This window comes from Medicago sativa, chromosome 6, assembly GCF_051527215.1.
Source record: "Medicago sativa cultivar Bolivia chromosome 6, Bolivia_mono, whole genome shotgun sequence".
Lineage (NCBI taxonomy): Eukaryota > Viridiplantae > Streptophyta > Magnoliopsida > Fabales > Fabaceae > Medicago > Medicago sativa.
Genome location: NC_140754.1, coordinates 86119638 through 86136687, shown reverse-complemented (window position 1 = coordinate 86136687; position 17050 = coordinate 86119638). Strand labels below are relative to the sequence as shown.

General features: G+C 28.9%; 1 protein-coding gene and 1 long non-coding RNA gene across 9 annotated transcripts; both read right to left on the bottom strand.

The window, feature by feature from the left end:
* Positions 1–5611: 5611 nt before the first annotated feature.
* LOC146917728 (uncharacterized) lies at positions 5612–6784 on the bottom strand. Its single transcript, XR_015013507.1, has 3 exons — positions 6103–6784; positions 5935–6028; positions 5612–5692 (listed from the first exon to the last, which is right to left on the bottom strand). It is a non-coding gene; the product is annotated as an uncharacterized LOC146917728 (long non-coding RNA).
* Positions 6785–9333: 2549 nt separating this feature from the next.
* LOC146917727 (3-oxoacyl-[acyl-carrier-protein] synthase II, chloroplastic-like) lies at positions 9334–13162 on the bottom strand. 8 transcript variants are annotated; one of them, XR_015013488.1, is made up of 7 exons: positions 12653–13162; positions 12371–12570; positions 11217–11260; positions 10797–11070; positions 10415–10510; positions 10020–10248; positions 9334–9831 (listed from the first exon to the last, which is right to left on the bottom strand). XR_015013488.1 is itself a non-coding variant. In XM_085716594.1 (5 exons), exons 1-4 carry the CDS (start codon positions 11122–11124, stop codon positions 10069–10071), a joined length of 432 nt encoding a protein of 143 aa, XP_085572720.1. In that variant the 5' UTR covers positions 11125–11209; the 3' UTR covers positions 9334–9831; positions 10020–10068. The 8 variants fall into 8 exon arrangements, 1 of the variants encoding a protein (XP_085572720.1); XR_015013487.1 differs by having other exon boundaries at positions 11217–11329; positions 12653–13161; XR_015013484.1 differs by having other exon boundaries at positions 10635–11070; positions 11217–11322; positions 12653–13161.
* Between the last annotated feature and the right edge of the window lie 3888 nt (positions 13163–17050).

Genomic DNA, 17050 nt, shown 5'->3' with positions numbered 1-17050 from the left:
ACGCTTTGTACCTCATTATTCTCATCTGATTTGTAAACCGAATCAGAACTGATATATTCCTTTTCGTCTCCTGAAACCAATGAAAGAAGGAATTTGTTTGCGTGCTCAACTACGTTCAGTGTGGGAGAAAGTATCCCTCACTCTTGGAAAAAATCCAAGATCTTCATGTTTAACAAAAACTTCAGATATAAAAAAAAAAAAAATCAAGGGACTGAAAAAAAAAATCTTAATATTTATGGGAAACATTTACTTAATTAATCATTTTTACCGTAAAACTTTGTTTTTGGATGTCATTCACTTTCATTCTATTTTTGTATTCAAACTCTATTTTTTCAAAGAGCAATGCTATATCTCTAGAAAAATAACATCAAGAATTCTTCAAGAATAAAGAGTAGCCAATCACAATGCACTATTTGCCACAATTCAAGGAGGTGTGGCTGAAAAATAGGAAGTGGACAAATAAATCATCCAGTTAAAATTTGCCAACTGTGTCTTGAAAAATTCTTGATGCTATTTTTCTAGAGAAGTAGCATTTTCCTTTTTCAAATTCATTTGCATATGATCTATGATGGGGTGTGACAATGGAAAATGTACATGTGTCATGATGAATTTACAAAATACATGTTTATTAGAAATTTTAAAATGGTACAACGTTTTTTTAATTAAGTCTATTTTTTTTTTGTAATAATTACCCAAAAATCTTCAACTCTTTCAACAAAACCACATAATTACTGATAATTCAATCTATTTTTTATAATCTCATGAACAAAACACACACTATATATTTTTCACCTTAATGTTTCTCCCATGTTCAATTTTTTACTTCTTCATATTTGTTTTATTTTTCTATCTAGTTTCCTTTCTCTATTCTCATGGATGAAAGGAATATAAACATCCCTTCATGAAATCACCACCAATCAATCTTTTTGAACATGTTGTACCTAATTTTGACCTTATTTGACTACATTACATAATTATGGACGCAGATAGTTACATTATTGATTAAGATATGTTATTGTGTCGAATTTGAGTTAACGTTATACATTGGATGGGAGAGTAGATTTTGAACAACATATAAATGAGATGACCGAAATACATAATGTCTTAAGGTTTTATGTAAAGATGTGGTGTCAATCTCACTTGTATGGTTGTTACTGACGTAATACGATCATCCAACCCGGTGAAGACTCACCCAAAAATCCCAACATTTTGATAATTTATTTTGCTAGTTTTCAGTTGTCAATTGTTTATTTATTTATCTTAAACTTTAGTTATTGGATGTCATTCTCTTTCATGCTATATTTTTTTTGTTATTCAACCTCAACTACTTCAAACTCCTTCACTTTTATTCTTTGGTAAAATTTGACAACGGAAGAAAACACATATGTGTTTTGTTAATTTGACAAAAATAAATACTTATTAGAACCAACTCCTGAATGTTGGTTAAATATGTGTGTTGGTTAAATATTTACTAAAAAATGTCCAACTCCTGAATCGAACCAGTAAAATTATCGACAATTCACTCTATTCCTTATACGCTCCCACAAAAGTACACACTCCTTTTTTTCCTTATCATTTCTCTCATGTTCAGATTATTTTTTTATTTTCTTTCCTTTTCTAATTTATTTCGTAGCTTCTCATGAAAGAAAGGAACATAAAACTCCCTCCATTAAATCACCACCAACTCACCATTTTTACCATGATATGTCTTCATCTAATTTTATTTAGCTTTGTTACCAAATCACAGATGTGGAGAGTCTCACACTTAAAGAGAGATATGTTAACATGTCTTATATGAGTTAAAGTTTTAGATTGGATGCAAGAGAATATAGTGACAAACATATAAGTGAGATGACCCATAAATCCAATGCCTTTAGGATTTGGATGAAGATGTGATGTTAATATCATTTGAGTAGTTGCTCTTAGTCTAATGTGTTTATCCAACCCAGTTTACGCTCCCGCGAAAGTCCTAACGTTATGATGAAATGTTTTCTTCTATTTTGGATTTCATTTTCTTAATTCATTATATTTATCATGAAAGAAAGGGATAAAAACTCTTTGTATAAAGCCACCATCAACCCACCTTTTTAGCATGGTGTGCAGTCGTCTAACTTTATATTATTATGTCTCTATATCCCAGTCGCAAAGAGTCTCAAACTTAAAGGAGAGATATCAACGTGTCAAAGTGTGAGTTAAAGTTTTATATTGGATGCTAAAGTAGATGTTACGTATAAGTTAGATGGCCAATATACCTGATGACTTAAGGTTTTGGTTCATTTTGTGGTGTCATTTTTTCAACTCCTTTAAAAAATCCATAAAATTACCAACAACTTTTGGACAATATGTTTGACCGAGAAATCCCAATTAGCATGAACAATTAAACCAACAAACTCTTTTAGTAAAAATCAAGATGATAGATGGTTTGGGTATAAGGGATATTTCATTTGTCATTATTAATTTGAAATAAAAACTCATTTTCTTGTTCAATGCGATTTTCCAACTTAAGAGTTTAATCTAGTAGTAGAAGGACAAACTTTGAATTTCGAGATTTTGAGTTTCGAACTCAGCTTGTATCCTTTGAGAAAAGTAAACATAAATATATTTATAAGTGCTCTTTTGTCTCTAAGACTATCCACAATGGTGAGTGTTTCACCTATTTAGCACCATAATAAATAAACACCCCCATTTTGAAGCAAATAAATAAGGTGCTTGCAAAGAAGGGTGGCTATAGAAGCACCCTATCTCTCTTCACTTTTGTGAGGGACCCCAAAATAAATTTTATAAAATAAATTGTTGAAAATTTGTAAAATTGAAATTTACAAATCACTGAGTTGTTGCTAAAATTTAATTTTGGATATCATTCAATTCTCCTTTTAAATTTTGATTGTTATTATCATTTCTTTTCATAAAAAAGTTCCTTTAGAATATGTCAAAGAGACTTTAGGCCTCAGGGTGTGTTTATTTCAAGGTTTATAATATGATTCCTAGGAACATGAGATTAGAAATATGCAACATTCCCATGTTTGTTTCAAGTTTTGAAAATTTGTTCCCTTGAATATTATATTATGAGGAATGTTATTTACATGTTTTCTTCTATTGTTATTCTCATGCTTAAAGGATGTGAATATAAAATTCCCATGGTAATAAAACTCAACTTGCCATAAATTCTCACTACCATTAACATTTATTTCCATTTTTATTTTTTTAATTAATTAATTTATAAAATATTCCAGGAAATCTAAATTTTTACCAAACAAATGGGTAGGAATGTCGTTTCAAGGAATGTAATTTTTTGCCTTGAAACAAACACATCATTAATTTTTCATAAAGTAAATTGAGGCATTTCAAAGACTACTATCATAATCTACAATTTAAAAAAAAAATTGTTTTTTTATTATAAAAAATTTAGGTGAGTTAGGCTCTGGAGGATACATCAAGATCAAGATATGTCTCATGACTCAATGAGCACTTACAAAGTTACTCCCGATCAAAGAGATCCTCACGCTAATAGTGGGGATTGAATCCACGCCCTTGAGGTTGAATCAACTTGTTATTAGCCGAGTTAACCTTGATTAGGAATGCTATTATTAGTATTAATAGCAAAAATAGTGATTCAAAACATGATATCATAAAATGGTATCATTTGTCCTCGTGAGCTTAGCTCAGTTGGTATGAACAATACATAAAATATGTAAGGTCTGGGGTTCGAACCCCGACCACCACCAAAAAAAATATAATGGTATCATTTAAATAACATTTTTTTCATCTGAACCAATAAATGAGACATTTAATAGAATCATTTTAATTTAAATGGTCACATTAATGACTCTAAATTTATTTTATCATGATTATACTTAATAACTAAAAAAAAATCACAAAAAAAAAGAAAAATATTAAATTATTCAAATTGAAGTATTCGAAATTTAATAATTTTTTTTTTTGAAAATTTAGCGATAATTTTTTTAAGTACATGAAATATTCCTTTTTAAAGAATGGATGTGAAACAATAATAAAAAACTTAAATTTTTTTTTAGTTTATTAAAAAAATAAAATATTCAATAGGTTTTTCCTAAGTAACCTCAATTATTTAAATTTCGACAGCACATCATTTTTTCTGCAATATAATTTAATATTTTTTATTTCGTTTAATTAAGGGTTACAATTAAGGATCTTATTTAAAGAACGTTTTATTATTTTTTTGACCTATTAAACAACAAAGTCTAATATTTATAGAATCAACCCAATTGAAATGACACATAAAATTTAATTATTTTAAATTATAAAAATATAAAATTTCAAAATTTAATGACAATTTATATTTTGGAAAATTTGTCAAAAACTTTTTTGTAAATTAAATATTCTCTTAAAAGAATTGAATATAAAACATTAATAGAAAACGTTAAAAGATTCAAATAATTCACTTTTTTTTATACGGATAGAAACATGAACTATTGGAATTTTAAATGTCTTTGATTTATTTGTTATAATATACTTCAATATTTGTTTGTTTCCATATTTTTTTGGTTTAGTTGTTTCCTTTAATTAGGGGTTAAAACTAACACTATCATTTTTTTTCTTTATCCGTCTGATCCATCGATCAAGGCCTTTTCATTCTAAATAATTACATGACACATTTTAACCTTTATAAAATCATTTTAATTTAAATGACATTAATTACTTTTAAGTTTCTTTGTCATTATTATCCTTAATAAAAAGAAAAAAACTAATATTTCAGAATTATATTAATTATACAAATACTTGAAACTTTTGTGTTAGCATAATTCATTTTGCCTTGTTGAAAATACCAAATACGTGAAATTTAGAAAGACAAAAAAAAAAAAAAAGACATGACATTGATACAAAAGATTTAAAAAATACAATTTTTGATTGAAATGGTGCATGAAATTGCTTACAAATGGAAGCTATTTATAATAAACGGTATATATTTATTTAATAGTAACTATCTCATTGACAAATTAAAGTAGAAAAAGTCATATATTGATTGTCAAATAAATAAGATAAAATGACACTTAAAGGATTGTGTTTTATCCGGTCAAAAGAAATAAAATAGAAACCATGATTAATGCTCAATGGCTGATTGAAGATTTTGATACATTCATTATATTGAAGAAATTATGATAAGTGAAAAACAATCATTGTAAAACATGATGATGTTAAGATGTCTTCTTATTAGAAATGGTTTGTCCAACTTAGATGATGTGAACCAATTGTATGCAACTTTTACGGTGACGTTTAACATGTCCGGAGATGTGCTTAAAAGCATCAATTAAGATTCATCAAATAAGATTTCATGTGTAATATACCCATTGTGCAAGACAAATATTCATAAAATAAATATAGATAAAGGCTAAATCAATTTATTGAGATTAGCTTTTCTACATAACAATTCATTAAAAATTAACCTAACGTATCTAAACTCTAACATCTTGATTATATATCAAATACAAAACATTGCCTTGACTAAAAATTATATTGTTGATGCTGAACATCTTGAAGTTGTAGAACGTAGACACATGCTCTCCAATGGAACCCTGAGAAAGTAGCATTAGCAATAAACAATTAGATACAAATAAAAAATAAAATCAACATCATTGCCTTGACTAAAAATTATATTGTTGATGCTGAACATCTTGAAGTTGTAGAACGTAGACACATGCTCTCCAATGGAACCCTGAGAAAGTAGCATTAGCAATAAACAATTAGATACAAATAAAAAATAAAATCAACATCATAGTCTACAACCAAGTGATTAAACTAATATGCTTTTAAAACACATAAAATACTTGTTTTTATAAAAAAAAAAAAAAAATTATGGGGGGAAGAGACACATGAAAATAATGAAAAACAAAGTGTCGGTATATAGAGAGAGAGAAAAATCATTGAATAATCAAGATCCAAGATTCGCAGCCACACCAAAACCACTCATAGAGTAGACCTTTCCCTCTTGCAGGTCCTTCTCAAATTTGTAGATCAGAGTTCTTCGTACAGTGGCGTGAATCTTGTTTCCCTGAAAACGCAAGGAATAAAACAATAACACAAAACAAAACATTAATAATAAAAAAAGCAACGTAATATGCTCACAGATGCATCCATGAGAACCATGTCGAGAGAAAACGGATGAGCATCCCGATTGACATCACGAACAAATCAAGCACGAACAATTCGTACAACTATGGTCCAAGATTCCTTCACCGGACTGATCTCAGATATTATATCTGATCTTGGAGCCATTTGAATATACCTTTTTTTCTAGGTTGAGAGGGAAGAGAAGTAGACAGATGATTTAACAGAAGAAAACATTGGTATAAATAGGCTAATTGCACAAATGAAATATTAATGGAAGCAATGTGAAAATAAAAAATAAGATCAAATAGTTGCAATGATTGGTTTAAAAGAATGACATTGACACATGTCAATGTAATATTGGACGAATATTTACAAATGAAATGAATTAATTTTAATAATTCTATTTTGTGACAGAGGTTTTTTTTTTTAGAGAAAAAAGCACTATATGCATAAAATAGTATAGAGAATAAGGATTATATCAGTTCTATCGATTTAAAAACAGCTACACAAAAGGCAAAAATATTTTAATCCTTAATCTTCCATAATCTTCTTGCACGGGAAATGTTCTAGTGAAATATTCATGCCCATTAACATCATCAAATTAGGAAATCCGCAGGAAATAACAATAATCCTTCATTATTTCCGTAATAGGAAAAAATTAAGGAAATACGAAAAAATTGATACTATATGCATAACATACTCCTATAAAATTCTGTTAAGGAAATAACGATAATCATCTTTTTTCAAATAGAGATAACTTTTGATTGAAATCATGTGCATTAAATACTCTTATAAAATAGAGATAACATTTTAGGATAATTCATCAAATTATGATTGTTGTTTCCATTATAAACTTTTTCATATTTATTGTGTACATAAAAGAAAACATTGGTGAATTAAACAACAATTTAAAATTCTGACTTTTTGCACAACATTTTCGGTTACCATACTTGGATTCCAATTTTGTTTGTTTTTTTCCTATTATAAACTCCATCATACCTTGTGTGTACATGAGAAAAATCATTAAATGAACCTTTTCACTAATAGGATGCCAAGTGTACTTTTAAAAAAAAATAGTGCAAATATATATAATAGAGATAGAGATAAGAAAATGAATCAGGTTTGATAACATAAATCCTAATTTCTAAAATTCATAATTTCTTCAATATCCATCTACTTTTCCCTGAGTTATCCATCACAACCCCCATTTGCATATCGTGAATTCTTTGAATAGAACTGCTACATTCCCGTTGTTAGAGACATTCTTCAAGTATCAAGTTGGTTAGTTAATGTTTTAATTTCAATTATGTATAGGTTGGATATGCATTTATGCTTGACTTAAGTTTTGGTTATGTGAGTGAATTTGCATGTTGGATTCCGTAGATTGTTTCAAAAAAGTTGTTTAAGAAATTAGGGTTAATATTATCAAACCTAATTCATTTTTTTATTATAATTTAATAAAAAAATGAAAAAGTTGTGTTTTTCTAATTATTAGTCAATTAGTTTTTACATTTTGTATGTAATTAGTTATTTCAGTTAATGACATGGAAACTTAATTACCAACACACATTGCCACGTCACCAACATGTCATTAGTAACAATGACAAATCACTAAAATTGGTAGGAGGATAAAAAACCCAAAAAAAATGTAAAATAGGGGGATGATTATTTTTTCTTGGAAAATGTTAACTAGTTCCCTGGGGTACTGGTTAAGGAATCAAATGTAAAAAGTCTTGCATTGAAACTTGTGTTGTCAACTCATCAAAAGCTTAAAAAGTGTTATTTTTACTTTGAAACTTCCTTTTGTAGTTTACTTAACCAGTGCCCCGGGGCACTGGTTAACATGACCCTTTTTTCTTACATTTTTTTTAGTAAAGGGAATGATAAGAAGCTAAACAATATACGATAATTATATTTCTTAATTCATTTTTCAAAAAACAAATGACAATTTTAGTTACAATAAATAGACTTACGAGCACTTTTTTTACCCTCCATATATCATAATTGTGTGATTTCAGCCTCTTATATTTTTGAGGAATTTTGAATCCTTGAGCTTGCCTTCTTTATGATTTTGTAGTCTCTCTCTCTTGTAATTCTCCTCCAAATTTATGTTGTGGGATATGATTTATTGACGTGACAATCAACTCACGACTTTTCTTAAAATTGAAAAATAAAGCTAAAAAAAATGCCAAAATGTTTGTCCCCATGGATAGAAGTTTGATTCGAAGTGTACGTACAAGCTGATTTTTGGCATATTTATAATTTCAAAAAAAAGTCACACGACTATGAGAATTGAGTGTTACGTGAATAAAATAGGTCGCATCAATATAAATTTTGGCAGAGAAACTACCAAATTATGGGGAAAACATAAGCAGACAAAATTCCTAAAAAAATGGGGGTTAAAAGCGTACAATTGTGATAAGTGGAGTGCGAAAGACAAAATTAAGCATAATATATGACCAGTGTTAAAAACATAGACATATGTACTTGAATGACCTCTTTTCTCTTACTCGATAGGGATGAGTATGAGCGTGACTTTATTAAGAAGATTGTTGATCAAATCTCAAGAAATATAAAACCTATTGTCTTACACGTTGGTGATCACCTAGTTGGATTGGAGCACCAAAGGCAACACTTGACTTCGCTTTTGAATGTTGGGTCTAATGATACAATCCACATGGTCGGGATCCATGGGATTGGTGGAATAGGGAAAACTACTCTCGCTCTTGAAGTTTATAATTCGATCGTCCATCAATTTCAATGTCTCTGTTTTTTAGAAAAAGTCAGAGAAAATTTTAACAAAAATGGGTTGATATATCTCCAAAAGATCCTTCTATCGGAAATTTTTGGAGAGAGGAACATGGGGATAACAAGTGCTGGACAAGGAATTTCAATATTACAAAAAAAGCTTCCCCAAAGAAAAGTTCTTTTACTTCTAGACGATGTTGACAAGGATGAGCAATTAAAGGCTATTGCTGGATGTTGACAAGGATGGGCAATTAAAGGCTATTTCGTTAACCACATCAGCTTGTAATCCAACTGATGTGAAATCGCTTTTTTTTCCAAATATGAACATGTATTTCACAACGGCAGATTTTTCACCCCCGAAGTGAAATCTGCATATTTCACATCAGATATTATTACCACTGACGTGAAATCCGTTTTTATTTTAAAAAAAAATTATTCTTGATTAAACAACAAATATATTTTTTATTCATTGACTTCATTTTCTTGATGCGATAAAAGTCATATAACAAAATAATATAAATTCAATGAAAAATCCAATAATTTTAACAAGTACATAAATTATAAGGACATATAATCTAACTCTAAAATAAAAACAAGAAAATTCTCTTATATACACACGTGCTTATCTTTACATAAATTATCATACACATGTGCTTTCTTGAATGATTCTTCTCCAATATCATGTATCATGTCTTCAAGTCTATCATCCATATCTACATTGCCTTCCTCTCTTTGGTATACACTTGGCATCATAGTTTCACCAAGCCATATCCATTGGGTATAATTTTGACAAATCCCTATCGAAACTAGATGGCCCCTAATTTCTTCCTTGCTAAGTTTTGGGTCCTGATTCCCACAAGAAATACAAGGACATGGAAAAACTCCCTCGGTGTTAGGAAGATTCTTTTCAGCAAATTGTAGAAATTCAGTCACTCCATTATCATACTCACGACTTAATCGATAAGCTTTCATTCACCTACGATCCTTGACTACATTCTGAAAATTAACACATACTAAATTAAAGAATTGGGATGCCTACTAAGCTTTCATTCTACAGAAGCAGTTAAAAAAAATCTGCATTCTCTATTTTACCAAAAGTAATAACAACTAAGAAGAGAACAAAAGTAATAACAACTAAGAAGAGAACAAAAGTAATTAAGAATAACATGAAAAGGATAATTTACCTCGGGGTTTTTACCAAAACAATGAATCAGAGCTTGGTATTCCTTAAGATCACCAGATGGGGTTGATGTAGCATGAGCATTTATGTAATTCACATCCTCTTTTGAAACTCCCGACTGGACCAATGCCCTTTCAATGCAAAGTATTACACCAAAAAATAAAAAATAAAAAATAAAAGAAATTACCAATTGGAATAATAGCAGAGTCTGAGCCCCCACAAAGCATCACATCCTACAGAAAATTTCATATTTATCAAAACTGTTGGCATCTTTTAATAAAAAGGAAATATCATTTAACAAGAAGTCACACAAAATAATGAAGATAACTAAAAGGTGGTTAAAATATGATAAATGCTGTTTATTTCCCAAGAACTAATATATTAAAGTAAAATACTTACAGCTTCAACTCTGATGATATGGTTGGCTGCATTCAATATACAATAGTTACTTGTCGCACAAGCTGTAGAGATAGAATAATTTGGGCCCATCCATCCCTGCAATCCATAAGAAAAATCATTTACTGGACATGGCCCAACAAAAAAAATTGAAGCTTATGACAAACACCAAGACACCCAATTATGGTATCTATAGTAAACTCCAAGAACTAATTAAACGAACCAGGTCCATTGCAAGCATGTATTGCAATTTCTGAAAGACAAACATGTGCTGCAGACAAACCAGGTCCATTGCAATTATGGCAGAAAATTGAACTCGCAAGACAAACATGTGTTGCAAGTTCTGAAAGAAGTTATGGTGCTGTTAGTTGTAAAATCAAACTACCTTGAAGTCACCTAATGCTGAGCCGATTAAAACTCCACATTTGGTTTTATCTAACTCATCCATCACATCTTCAGTAATTCCAGCATTAACCAATGCTTTTTTTCCCGCTGTTAGCAGATAGAGCATAAATTTATCCATTCTCTTTACAAATTTTGGTGCTTCCCATCCGTCAGTTGAAAAAGACTTAATTTCACCAGCAATCCTCTGAAGAAAGAAAATATTGAGAACAAAATCTGCAGCACGCGACAACTGGAAAATACGATTTTGAAGTCACCTGAATATGATTTTGACACAAGAATGTTATATTCAATGTCTTGTCAGGACTCATAGCTTCCTAATACTTTCAATCACTTGAGCACTTAAATTGAACGTATACGGTGTCGACTTTTTATGTCTAAATATCATTGCTCTAAATTTTACCATAGACGCATTAGCTTCCACTGATCACTAAGTTGTTGTTCAGCCTGCAGAAAATAACATCCATCAGTCCAAAGCAGTGCTTCATCCTTTGTTATAAGTGCCAAACCTGAATGCTAAAGATGTTCAAAATTATAATAGGTAAATTATCTGTTGCAGGTCATTGATATGTTGATAAAAAATTATAGATTACAAATGCACATACAAATTATAAATTCTAAAAAAATAATAATCCATTGATAAAAAAATTACAAATTACAAGTGTAGGTACAAAAACAGAATACCAGAAGAAACAAAGTTTTGGTTGATACTAAAATAATTCAACAACTATGAAGCATGGACTCCGACACGGACACCTGACACGACACTGACACGGAAACTTCGACATCACTAGTGTACAAATATCATTTCTCTTTTTTCTTTTAGTAAAATAACCATTCAACAATTTTGGCCTTGGGGGTAAGGCCTACGCAACTTAGGCACAAATCCATTAATATTAAGTATTTTATATCATAATATGCTAGTAGGTCTATATTGTAAATAATAGTGCAGCTCACATTTCTAATTATCATCCCAATCCTACATTTCTAATTATCATAACAGAGGCAAGGAGGAATTTTAGCCTTTGTAATGACCAAATCCACGAGAGAACTTTGACCTACTCTGTCAAGTAAAACAAACAAAAACATTTCACCACAACGAAGAACAAAATCCGTCACTTAAAATCCACAAATACATATATGACATTGCTTTCAATGTTACTATTATTATACTTTATGGACAACAAGTGTGACTCAGGGATGGTCACATTACAATACTCATATTTAACAAACATCAAGTTATTAAAATCATTCAATCACTAGTCACTAATATCACACTTGGTTTCATTATCTCTTCATTAGTACATTTAAACATTCAAAAATTCAATTAAGTAAAAACAAAACTAAAATAGCAATCCCATAACCATATAATAAGCCTTTAAATTGATAATGTTTTACAGATCTCACTCAAATACATAATTCAATTAAATCACAACAAAAACCATGAAATATATAGACATTATTTCAAAGTCACTATTAGTAACATACACATAACCAATGACAAAAAATCAAACAAAAATCAGAGACACGACAGATTTATAGAGATAGACAATATACCAAGTGGCTGGAAGGGATGACTTTGGTACCATAACCAGTGAAGTACTTGATGGTGGGAACAACAACGATCAAAAGGAAATTTCGAAGAAGAAAAATAAGGAAAACCCTTTCTCCCTTCAATTCACCTTCCTTCCATGTTCCAACACTTCTCTTTGTCCCCATTTGCTTCTTCTTTTCACGAATCTGAATCAATCAAAAGCCTTTATAAACAAAGAAAAAAATGGACCAGGATAAAATTAGGGGGAAAACGTGAAGATTGAAGAGATTGGTGGTAGAACTTACAATGGATGAAATAGATCAAAGTTCGAACACAGATAGTGAAACAAGTAACGTTTTGGGTCTCGATTTTTCTTCATTTTCTCTATGGGTTTAGGGTTTAGATCTTCAAACTTCAAAGTAACAAAACAAATATTCGTAATGGGTTTGGGCTTCGATTGACCAACAAGAAGGGTTTGGGGTTCTCAGTAAGAATCATCATTGATAAAGAATGTGTTTTAGGGATTTCTCATGAGGATGGAAGAAAGAAAAGTGTGAGAATGAAATTGTTTTTGGATGAATGGAGAAGTGTGGGGATGAACGCCTTTGTTTAGTTATCTCCTCTTTTCATTTGCGATCTGAAGCCATAAGGGAAGAAAATTGTATCGAATGTAGTGTATGGAGGACGACGGAAAAAAGAGGATTTGGGAAAGAAAGATGAGATGGGATCTAAAACAAACGCAAACCAATCCTTATCCTATTGGTGAAGAGAAGTTGCACAAAATTGCGAAATTGCCACCGCTTTGATTTCCCCTCGGTTCAAAATTCCACTGAAGGGAAATGTTATAGACTATTTAGTTTTCCCTTCAGCTACTTGTGTCCACTGATGTGAAATGCCACCGTGTTATCTTTCCCCTCAGTTATTTGTCCACTGATGTGAAAACTCTGATGTGAAATGTACAATTTCTAGTAGTATATCATAGAATTTAATGGTGGTAGATCGACAATTAAAATCTCCATATGGGAAATGTATGATTTTAATGTTGCTTGTTCCCTATAAACAAAAAAGGACAAATCAACCGGATATATAGTAGAACTTTATACCACATATTTAAAGATTTTTTTTTTATGCAATCGGTCGGTTCTCATCAGAAATAGAGTTGATAATTGAGATTATTAAATAAGTATAGTTTGGCAAGATTATTAAATATTGGATACAACCAATCAAAATAGTCAGAATTGCCACAACTAATGTGTTACTAATGTTTTGATTAATTATGTGTGTAAAGTTGTTTTGGATCGTCGACCCTCTACCATTAAACTCTTTAAAATATTTCATTAATTGATGTGATGACGCATAATTAAATACATGTGTAAAACTTTTTAACATTATTGGTGTTTATAACTTAAATTTTTTATAATATTTAAGTAGAATGCTAACCAATGTCGCAAGGACATTGGTTAACCATTCAAAACAAGTAAGTTTTTATGAAAAAGTTGTATAATCATTACTTGATCAAAAGTAACATCTTACATTTTCAAGACAAAATTTCTATTTGTAGATTTTTTAACCATTACTCTGAGCACACTGGTTAGAAGACCCAATATTTAATAATCTTGCCAAACTATACTTATTTAATAATCTCAATTATCAACTCTATTTCTGATGAGAACCGACCGATTGCATAAAAAAAAATCTTTAAATATGTGGTATAAAGTTCTACTATATATCCGGTTGATTTGTCCTTTTTTGTTTATAGGGAACAAGCAACATTAAAATCATACATTTCCCATATGGAGAAAAATGGGAAGACTTGAATGGAAAAGCTTTCAAGAAGATGAAAAATCTCAAAACACTCATTTTTAGTAGTTCTATTTGTTTTTATGAAACTTTTGAACATATCTATATCTATATCTATATAATATAAATTTACGGCCGATTCCATAGCCCTTTATGGAAATGTTTTTTCTCTTCCTATTCTTATGACACGTGGCATTCTCAAATACTCTCACCACATTCATCCTCACAAAATACTCTCACCACATTCATCCTCACAAATTTGTATTTAATGTTTATGTATAAAAGGAAGTTTAACAATTTCAAATTCTAATATTTGAAATTAAATTAGAAATCAAACATTTCGTATTCAAAAAATACAAACTTTAATAAAATATGCTTTTTTTTTAATAATCAAATAATTTAAATTAAAATATTTGAATTCAGATATTAAAATAAAACAAGTAATATCTAATTAAAATACGATTAATGGAATAATTATTTAAATATCAAAGAGATCAAATAATTGATATATGTCAAATGATAAAAATATGATTTGATTTGTCAAAAAAAAAAATATGATTTGATAAAAGTGTAACTTTTTAAAATAATTTAATTAGATTTGGTAGTAACCATTAATTTTTTATATAATTTAAGTTTATATTCTTTTGATTCTATTTTCAAAATATATATTGTATAATTTAAGTTTATATTCTTTTGTTTCTATTTTCAAAATATATATTGTATAGTAACATAGTAAGAATAACGTATAATAGTGGTTATTAAAAAAAAACCAAATAATGTTAGATAAATTATTTTTTTGACAAATGATGTGAAACAAAATCAGAATTGATTTCAGTTGATTGTATTTGATGGACTTGCTAAAATAAACGTTAAACCTTCCCTAAAAAAATAAACCTTAAACCAAAATAAAAAATGGGAATTGGATATATTTAATTGGAGTTAGAAACGTATCATTAGTGATAAATGAATGAAATAATGTTCAATAATAAGTATAACTCCTAATATAACAAATCAACAAATTGACTTCTTATATTTTTTATTTGACATGTCAAACTGATTTTCTTTTTGAGTGAAACCGATTAAACTAATTAGATGACATTAAATTAATAGTCCTATTATTTTTTTTTCCAGCATTTGTTTGCATTATAAAATGGTAAACATGATTTTTTTTCGAATGCAGTATATAATGATCTTGCCTCTCAATTTGACCTGCAATCACATAAAATCACATAAACATGAATTTGTAGCTTTTTTATTTGACCCAAATAAATACAGGTTATTGGAATTTATTGGTATTAAAATCAGATTAAAACTTTCTAAACTAAACAACCTATTGAGCAACTTTCTATGCGATCCGAACAAAAAAAAAACATTACGACCTATTGATTTTCTATTTTCGACTACAAACATATTGATAATAAACTTTTTTCAAAACAAAAAAAAAATATTATATATTGCTTAATAGTTAAGATATGAGCTTGCATTTGATTGGTCGAATTGAATGTGGTTATTTCTATTTTTTTTTTGTTACATTGCAAGGCTTTAACCAAACAAAAAAATAATAATATATTTTGCTTAATAGCTAAGATATGAGCTCAAATTAAATGTTGTTGTTTTACGAAATTGTCCTGAAAAATCCACCATAAATTAGACCTGTTAGCCAGCAGTTTGTTCACATTACAACTCCAATTCTGCAGTTGCCTTCATTTCTGTTTTGTTTCTTTTTCTTTATGTCATCTTCGTATCTCTCTCCAATCCGAATGGCTCCGAAGATTGACTTTGTTTCTGATATATCCCCTTCTTTGTGTCATTTTCTATAGAAATCTCTTATCTTTTTTAATATTCATTATATTTTTTTATTTACATTTATTATTGTTGTTAAGTCTTAAGGATTTGGAATTATTTATTTTAATCACAAGAGCTTGAACAAAATTTGATATTTTGAATGCGTGTATTTTGATTTATTTTAGGTGGACATGAGCGGTGGTGCGTGGATTCAAGATATCAAAGTTCATTCTAATTGGATATGGAGGAAACAATATAAATGACTTGCAATATCTAGATTGAAGAATGAACGTCATTGAAAATCACTCCATTGTATTTTATATTTTTCTTTTAAAAAAACGTCTCTTTAGGCAGAGATTCAACATGTTCTATATTGAATAAAAGATTATTATAGTGATATCATTTGATTATGGTAATCACAGTTTATTGTATATGATTCCAAATTTACTTTCTTTTTGTTGCCTACATTTGTTACTTTTTTTTCCTTTCTAAAATTAATTTCGTTTTTCAATTAGAAATTTAGATATGGCATAGAGAATCAAGGATGGGTTTGTCATGGTCATGATGAAACAGGGTCGTATGTCTATTTTTTTTTATTTTTTTTATATATTTATCAAATAGCCTTTAAAACAATTTGGAATAAACGTGTAACAATATTAAAAAACACGTGTGATGTCTATTTTTTTTTGTAAATATCTATTACAATTTTGTCTCTTTTTTTAATCACGCTATGACTTTTGATGTATTTTTTTTTTTTTGATAAAGTCATTTCTTTTCTTTAGTATCATGCAATAAATACGACCTTCTATTTGGTTAAAAAATAATGTGTGTAAATGTCAGATATAAGATCATCAATATTCATCTTTCAAGAAAAAAGATCATCAATATTCAATAACAGAAAAAAAAATCATGGATTTGAATTTGTATAATTTTGATTCTAATATATAAATTGATGAATATTAATTGACAATTATTTTCATTAGTTGCCGCATTCATATTAATTTAATTTATGAAAAAGCAATCATTTCAAAATATAAATTTAAATTTTTTAAATCAATTTATAATTAAAATCTAATTTTTTTATCAAAATACAATAAAAATACGAAATACATATAAAA

Coding starts and splice junctions, on each gene's coding strand:
- LOC146917727 (XM_085716594.1), bottom strand. CDS start 11,124: ATGAGTCCTGACAAGACATTGAATATAACATTCTTGTGTCAAAATCAT. Junction 10,511..10,796: donor CAGCATTAGGTGACTTCAAG/GTAGTTTGATTT, acceptor TATGGATTGCAG/GGATGGATGGGCCCAAATTA. Junction 10,147..10,414: donor ATATCATCAGAGTTGAAGCT/GTAAGTATTTTA, acceptor TTGCATTGAAAG/GGCATTGGTCCAGTCGGGAG.